This window comes from Triticum dicoccoides, chromosome 6A, assembly GCF_002162155.2.
Source record: "Triticum dicoccoides isolate Atlit2015 ecotype Zavitan chromosome 6A, WEW_v2.0, whole genome shotgun sequence".
NCBI classification, from domain to species: domain Eukaryota; kingdom Viridiplantae; phylum Streptophyta; class Magnoliopsida; order Poales; family Poaceae; genus Triticum; species Triticum dicoccoides.
The window spans coordinates 605,495,544-605,503,633 of NC_041390.1; the positions used below are offsets into that span (position 1 = coordinate 605,495,544).

The 8,090-nt window shown below is 45.8% G+C and overlaps 1 protein-coding gene across 1 annotated transcript; it reads left to right on the forward strand.

The window, feature by feature from the left end:
• Positions 1-301: 301 nt before the first annotated feature.
• Positions 302-1,042, forward strand: LOC119318358. Its single transcript, XM_037592902.1, has 2 exons — positions 302-806; positions 845-1,042. The coding sequence occupies exon 1, from the start codon at positions 382-384 to the stop codon at positions 775-777; it is 396 nt and encodes a 131-aa protein (XP_037448799.1). The 5' UTR covers positions 302-381; the 3' UTR covers positions 778-806; positions 845-1,042.
• Positions 1,043-8,090: the final 7,048 nt, after the last annotated feature.

The following is an 8,090-nucleotide window of genomic DNA, read 5'->3' on the forward strand; positions in this document are numbered from 1 at the left end:
GCAATCGTTTACGGAGGCAACCAATTACATCGTGCAAATACCAAACACCTGTAACGTTTTTCGTTTACCATGTAAACAGGTGACGGACGTTTCTCGCCGAAACAAACACCTCCATAGTAGTATATGGTTTGGAAGATAATTTCAGGCACTTGCCTGTTAGTTTACACAATTACACTTGACACACACACAGGAAAAACGTCGCCACCAAGTCACACGCACACACGTATGCGTCGTCGCGGGCCCTGCGGTGACCGGCGAGCTTATAAAACGGAGAGCGCGCCCCCGAGAAGCGCACGACTCCACCCGCAACCACCGCTCCTGACCTGAGCTCCGTCGAGAAACCAACAAAGAATCCAAAAAGGGTCAGACGCCCAGGCCACCATGGCGAACCCATCCACGAGCTCGAGGCCGTCGTGCGCGTCTCCCAGTGGCACCAAGCTCACCTGCCTCTGCTCGCCGACCAACCACCCGGGCTCCTTCCGCTGCACTCGCCACCGCAACCCGCAGGGGCGACCGCAGACGTCGTCGCCACCGTCGTCCAGCCGGGCCTCGCAGCAGGCCGCGGCTTCGGGCAGGAGCACGACGGTGCGCGTTGAGGGGATCATCAGGAACGCCGGCGTCGGCTCGGGAGGCAGGACCGGCCCTTGCCGGTCCGTCCTGCGAGCGCACCTGCTGCGGCTGGTCAGCCCGCCTTCCTCCGGCTGCAGCGACCGCCGCCGCTGCCGCGACTTCAAGCCCCGCCCGTCCAGGCTGGGCCGCCTCGGCATGACCGCGTGACGCCGGTCGGCCGCTGCTCCTCTGCTCTGCTTCGCAGCTCGTAGTGGTGAACGGTGCGCCTCTATTTCGCGCGCACCGACGCTTGGATCCGTTTATCTAGCAGATACTAGCTCCGAGCCTAGGATCCAGTACTACTCTGGAATCAATGCTTTGTTAGTACTGTGATGAACTGGTCATAGTGCTGATAATGACTAGGGTACTCCTCTGTGCACATCTTCCTTGTAATTTTTCAGAGGGATGAAACGGAGTAGCAGTTTTTGTGTTATCTAACTTGCTGTACTTACTTACCTTTGTGCTCTTCTAGGGACTTACTGATGGACAAAAAGGGTACAAATTCTCAGGGTTTTTTTTTCTACAGCAGAATTTCTCACATGGCTTGTGCAGACTTGAGATTGCCTTGCTTGTCATAATTCCGTTCAAAAAATTATACTTGTGATGATTCCCTTTCAAGCCTCTGTATCTGGATGATTTCGCAGAAAATATTTTCGAGTTTCTTTATCATTTTGTGGGGAATACTTTTGGTTTGCTTAGCTAGCTCCAGACCCGCAAAAAAAAAAAGAGCTAGCTCCAGAAAAATGAAGGTAATTAAGTTCACTCACGAGACGTCCATGACTCTAAAACTAATCGGACAGCAACGTTCTTTATGTGTTGGTCGCGTGTGGGGATGTGCCTTGAGCGCGTCTCAACTTTGGGTTGTTTACTTTTCCGCCCTCAACATTCAAGATGATTTTTGCCCGCTTTAATTAGTTATTATTATTGTTCTAGTAACCCAGTTAAGTTTCTCAGCTTTTTCCCCACGAGCAGACGTGGTGCACACGCTGCTAGGAGCAGTATATTCTTGGCAATATTATTCTCCGACTGATACTTCTCCACTAAGTTCTCCAAGTGAGGTCCAAAAGGAGCCTGCACAGTTGCTATTCTATAATCAAATCACGAGGCAGAACGGAAGTATGAGCAGGCATTGCTCGATAAGGAGGAGGACCGAGCGACGAAGGCGCGGATCGTGGCAGATCCCGCCGACGCGGAGGCAGTTGCCGGGACTGTTGCCGAAGAGGAGTTTATGGCGGTCGAGCAAGCTTTCGAGCAGTCCATCGCGGACGAGCGTGAGATGGAGGCCAACCATCGGCTCTTGGCTGAGGGGCATCGACACCGCACAGTCTTCAATGCGCTCGACGCCGACAAGGGCTCTGGCGATCCGCCGTCGGCGGTCATAAACCTCGGCTCCTCCCCGGATCAAAGCCCAGTTTAGCTTTATCTTGCTGCAAAATAAGTGATATCTATGAACTATGATGTTGTGTTACGAACTAGTATTATGTATAATTATGCACTTTGTGGTCTTAGTCTAATTTCAGTTTGAGTTTTGAATTATATGTGTGTGCACAATTTAGATTTTGAGGAGTTGGATTGGAGGGTTTGATTAGCTACTCACATTTTTTCTTAACTTGAAATATTTGAGTAATTAAGATTTAAGAAGGATTTTTTTAGGATTCAGTTAGGGATGCACTAAGTTACTGAGACTGGCCCGAAGATAAAATCTAAACATTTTGTCTGAATGTGTAAGCTGGGTTTGGTTTTCTTCTCTCTGCGCACATTCGTTCGTATCGCTAGCACCTTAGTTCAAACGACCATTACTTCACTCACCACAATAATGTGGTATTCCTATATTGTTTCCATTTTAGAGATCAAGGATCCTGAAAAAATATGCAAAACAGCACTACATGCCCTCTAGTTCCAGTGAAATGTCTTTGTTTGAATACAGCTCTCTAAATTATCCGCGAGAAGAAAAGATACATACTCTACACTCGTCACATCGCTGGAAATTCTGAAATGAATTCAGTAGTAATGCGAGCACCAGGATTTGAATCCTGATGGACTGGGAATACAACTGTCGACATAACCATCCAACCATAGGTTGTTCGCCTCTGACCCAACATTCAGTATGCAGTTGTTTCACCCTTGGTGCAGTTTAGAATTTTTACCTGTCAACTGTTGAAGCGCCCGATATGCTCAAATCAGCCACGCCACATCAGTGCATCACAATTAATTGTCTGTTGTTTCCACATGACACGAATCTCCAAAGATCCGTATGAGACTATACAAAGCCCAGAGTTCAGACTAAATTAAGATCACATGGTTGACATTGGCATGTTGCCCTGTTATACAGGCCAGCCTAGCCATTATATTACCCTAAGCCAAGGGAAGTGGACTTTATGTTGTAAACAGACTCTGAACCTGTACACGTCTGCGTAACCTAGAACCGGCATTACAGGTCAAAGGGAGCACACGACGGGGACATGCCACTTTGAAGTCAATACCCAACCAGTTCATAGCGAATGGAATCTCCTCCCTACGTCCCACTCTCTACGGTGCAGACGCAGTTGTCTGGCGCCATGCATGCACAGAATCAAACGCAGAAAGTACTTTGTGCCGCTCCTTTAATTTCATAATATAAAAGCGTTTTTGACACAAAGGAGTAGTAGTTAACTGATTTAGCTCATTTGTTGCCATGCCAACTTAGCTTAGCTTAAAACTGAGTCTCCGGCCGCGTGCATGGCGGCCCCACCTGTTCGGCCGGTTGCGTCCGGCTCAAGCCGTTTACATTCGTGCGCCTTTGTTGAACATTTCCCCTCCGGACCAACGGAACTCGTACGTATCTGTCCCGACACATTGGAAAACCACAACCAGTTTCCATGAAATGATGAAAGGCAATTCTGAGCTTTTACAGCCGGCCGGGTTAGTAGCACAGTGTGTGTTGTGCTGACTTGATGGTGCCCTGGTCTGCGGGCAAAGCTCTGCGCCTAGATGCATGCCGAGCCGGGCCGATGTGTCCGTGCGTCCAAGTTCAGGTCCAAGCCTGCTCAATTATTCCGTAGAAAAATAGTACAAAGTCCAATGTTTTTTTTTTCTTGACAGTTATGAAGTCCAATGTTGATTTGCTTGTTTTATCATCTGATCAAGTTATTGTGACGGCTGACTTGCTTAGGCATCGTTCGATGCTGACATTCCAGAATTAAATGGTTTAGGAGACCTCGTTGCAAATTTGACAAGTCCATTACAGTAGGAGTAAGTCACTGCAGTTCTGCCGTAACCAGAAGGGAGGACCGGCAGTACAGGGGCACAAGGAATGGAAGCTGCTGCAACTACAAACTCAACGGGTATATTCCACTATAGGCAATATATTTCTCATGCACTTCTCCTGTATGATTCAGAAATAATTTTGATCGGCTCTTTGAAAAGCCAAATCTCATGATATTTCCTTGTTCGAATCGTCCATGGTCCACACATTGTACCAGCCGGTTTCTGAAATCACCTTTTTTTTAACTCTTATGACATTCATCATACGATGGATATGTTTTTTGATTCTGATTTTTCCAGAACAGTTGCAGTTCATCCAAATTCCAAACTAATTAGCCAAGTGCATAATTTTCTAGGTCTTCCAGCTCTCTTTCATTGGCTCCACTAGATAGATAGTATATCGGTCACCGTTTGCCAGTCAGCACAGGCGGATTCCACGTACGTACGCTAGTTGTTCTATCAACTTTCCATACAGCTCATGCACACATGCATTGCAATGAGGAGTAGCAACATACTTGCTCTGCCTGCACATCGTCGTCAGTGTTACATCAAGGATTGACCGATCTTCATCATCAATATTTAATCTGATTACTATTGCAACCGTGCAAATTTCCAACCGTGGGTATGAGCTCCGGGAGAGGAAAAGATATTCAGGCGAGAAGTAATTAATTAGCTAGTGGTGGCAAGATTTTCCACAGAAAAATCTTGTTTGAACAATTCGTACTAAAGATCTAGGGTAATGAATCCATCCGACGACCAAATAAAGTAGACTGTGATGTATATAAATAAAAGAAAAACCCATGGTTATGTTCAACAGACAGCTTACGACTGTGTGCATCAATTGATGCAGAGGCCAGAGGTTTCTCATCCTTCTGGAAGAAAAAATTTGTTCAACGGCCAACCTGAAATTACTCTGGATTTAGGTCTTAAGTTTATCTCTCCATTAGTTGGATATTGCTCGTCTTGCTGAATCTATGGATGGATGGTTTTGGATTATTGCTCAAACAATAGTTGTATATGTCTGTAGTTATTTACTAGGGTGAACGTGTGCGCAGGGCAAGAACAACAACGAAGTCCGGCACCAACTCTAAGCCTGGCCACAGGTATTTTACTCATCAGATAGTACATATCATGTTCTAGAACGTGGACCCTGGAGAGTAAACGAGCCATGCATCAATTTTCTTGTATAATTTTTATGTTGCGCTGTGTGTGTGTGTGTGTGTGTGTGTGTGTGTGTTAATCTGAGGTATACTCGATTTCACGGTTGCATTGCTCTCTCCAGTAAACAAACGTATTGTCTTTATCAATTAACAAAATGGTCCTCCGTCCCTGTTCTGATCATCATGCATCTATCCTGCTTATACTATTTAGATTACAAGGACTACTAATAGTGTATACTTACGTTGAAGAGTCGTTCATTTGTTTGCTTGATTTTGATCATGTACATCTCATCACAATGATTGTTTTCCTCTGAAGATGATGAGGTTTACCGTTTCTGAATTCTCTGCATTAAGCGTACTTGGTGAACACAGAGTCGGTTCCATCCCATGCAAAAACTAAAAAGAAAATGGGTTGTTTTCATGTTATTAGTTGGCTAGTTATTGCTATCTGCCACAGGAGATCCCAGCTACCAGGTACATGTATAGTAGTCGTTTTAAGCACAGTTTTTGGCGGGTAAGATGTTGTTGTCGCAGTTTAAAGATGTCTGCCTGCTCTCTCTAGGCTATGATCAGTATCACCTTAATTTTGGCCTCATGTTGAGCTCGATCGGCAGGCATGGCCGGCCATATGCCCCTGGCCCGCGCAACATCCCACTGGTACAATTCTGGTTTGGACAAATAAATTTGAAGGGAAAATAGCTTTGTTTCTGTTTGGATAAGCATTTGCAAGTTAGGGACGTTATTGATGGTCGGTCATCTGCAATTAAGCTGCTGGGTAGCTGGAGGAAAGATACTGGTCCTGCGAAAAGGTTTGGTCGGGGAGTGCAATTTGAGGATGCAGATGGCGACCTCACCTGACCTACACACATAGTATTTCTCAAAACAGAAAACGTAAAGAGCTGACGGTTGAATCAAGCTTATCAAGAGTAGCTGCATGCACGCTTGAATTGGTCTAGTATGAGAAGATGAATAGTACTCCCCTGTTTCTAAATATTTGTCTTTCTATAAATTTCAACAAGTAATTACATATGGAGCCGAATGAGTGAATTTACACTCTAAAATATGACTATATACATCCGTATGTGGTAGTCTATTTAAAATCTCTAAAAAGACAAATATTTAAAAACGGAAGGAGTATATACAGTAGTAGTCATCTGGTAAGTAAACCACATGTCATAGTCATGGCTTGGAATTGTCTCTCTGACTTTCAAGAGCCCGGGGTTTTAGCTTACCACCAGCATGCAATGCTCAGCTTAATCAAGTCGATCATCGCGACATACTAGCACTTGTCTAATTACATTAGGTTCCTTCCTAGTACTCCTTCCGTCCGGAAATACTTGTCGAAGAAATGCCTAAAAATGGATGTATCTAGAACTAAAACATATCTAGATACATCCATTCCTCCGACGAGTATTTTCAGACGGAGGGAGTATTTTCTTTGTCTGAAAAAGATTGTTCCAATTTTGTCCTGTATCTAGCACTAACTTGATGCTAGATACATCGATTTGAGGGACAAAATTTTTCAGACGGAGAAGTAGCTAGTTAAGTAGGAGTATGTCCCTGCACCTTGTACCTAGATAATTCTACTATTGGCGTGCTTGCATGTAAATAATTCTAAAGCAAAATTGGTACCTCTTGGCCGATTCTTCTGTACGCACAGAAAATTAGTCAGTCTAACTCGATCTGCACTGGACTAGCTCCGATCCCCGGCCCGATGACAGAGATAGCACGTGCATGCACGGTTGTGTGCGTGCTGCTCTCTCTGTCTGACTGTACATACACGCGATGACAAGGACGATCCAGATGCATGCATGCATATGAGAGTTTTAGCTGAAGAAATTCCACGCAAGCAGTAAGCCAATAATTGAGTTAGTACTGGCACGCTAGACTAGTTGCACTTAATAACAAAACAAAATGGTTAGGCACGACATGAGGGTCGTACGAGAGCCGATGCGAAAGTTGGGCGCTCTGAGTCACGGCCGATTCATGCACGCCCGTAGCTGCTCGATCGAGTACTGTCGGACTTAGAGCAACTCTAGCAGACCCCACATCCTCCCGACCTGCAAAATGTTTATGCAGGTCGCGGAAAAACGTCTTTGCGAGCCGGCGCGGACGGCCGCGTATGCAGAATCCGCATAATGGATCCCTAAAAACGAATATTTTTGAAATATGCTTTTTTACGGGTTGGGGTTGCGGCGTCTAATCGGGCGCAGCTTCTCCCCACCTGTAAAACTTAAATTTGCAACTTAATTTGATCTTGCATATTGCATTGCTTTTCTTATTTAACAACATTGGATACAAAAGATATCACCAAATCTTTGCTAGAATAGCAAGACCAAAGAAAACAAGAACTACAAGTATGCATTTTAGAAGATTTCCAACTTCCATAACTGCTCTCACTAGTTGGACTAATATCTTCCCCATGCATTCGTTGTTGATCTGTGGATTCTTGATTTTGCATTCTTCTTTCTTCATCTTTGGTTTGGAAGAAGTAGATATTGCTTCCCCTCTAGTTGCACATGCAGCCGCATCATTGCCTTCGATTGTACTAAGGAGTGCACTAACATTTATTAAGTTTTTTTCTATCAACAAATCAATGTATTGGCCTTCTCAAAACCAAAATAAGCATCCATCGTCCTACACAAAAGAATGAGCAAGCTCGAAGTGAGCTACCGCAATTGAACTAGAGAATGAACTATGAAACGAGCTACCACAGGTGCATGTACCCCGTCGTTTTCGCATTTGAAGAACACCCATCCAAGGTGCTTCGGCGTACTCGAAGTGAGCCGCAGCACTTTCCTCGTGCAGTCGTCGCACTCTATGAGCGGCATCGGCAAGCCACAAAGGCGTTGCGCGAGCGCCGAGCCCGGTGGACGGCCGGACGAATCCATGCCTGCAAACCTTCGGCGGCGGCGGGCGGACGAACCCGCACCTGCATGCGGCGATGCGCCCTTGCCTGGGCTGCGGGAGAGGCTCTCCGACCACTCCATCGCTTGAGGCCGCAACCGGCGGCGGGAAAAGGCCAAATTCGGCGGCCCGGGATGAAGTGCCGCAGATCTGCAAATCCGGCGGTTCGCC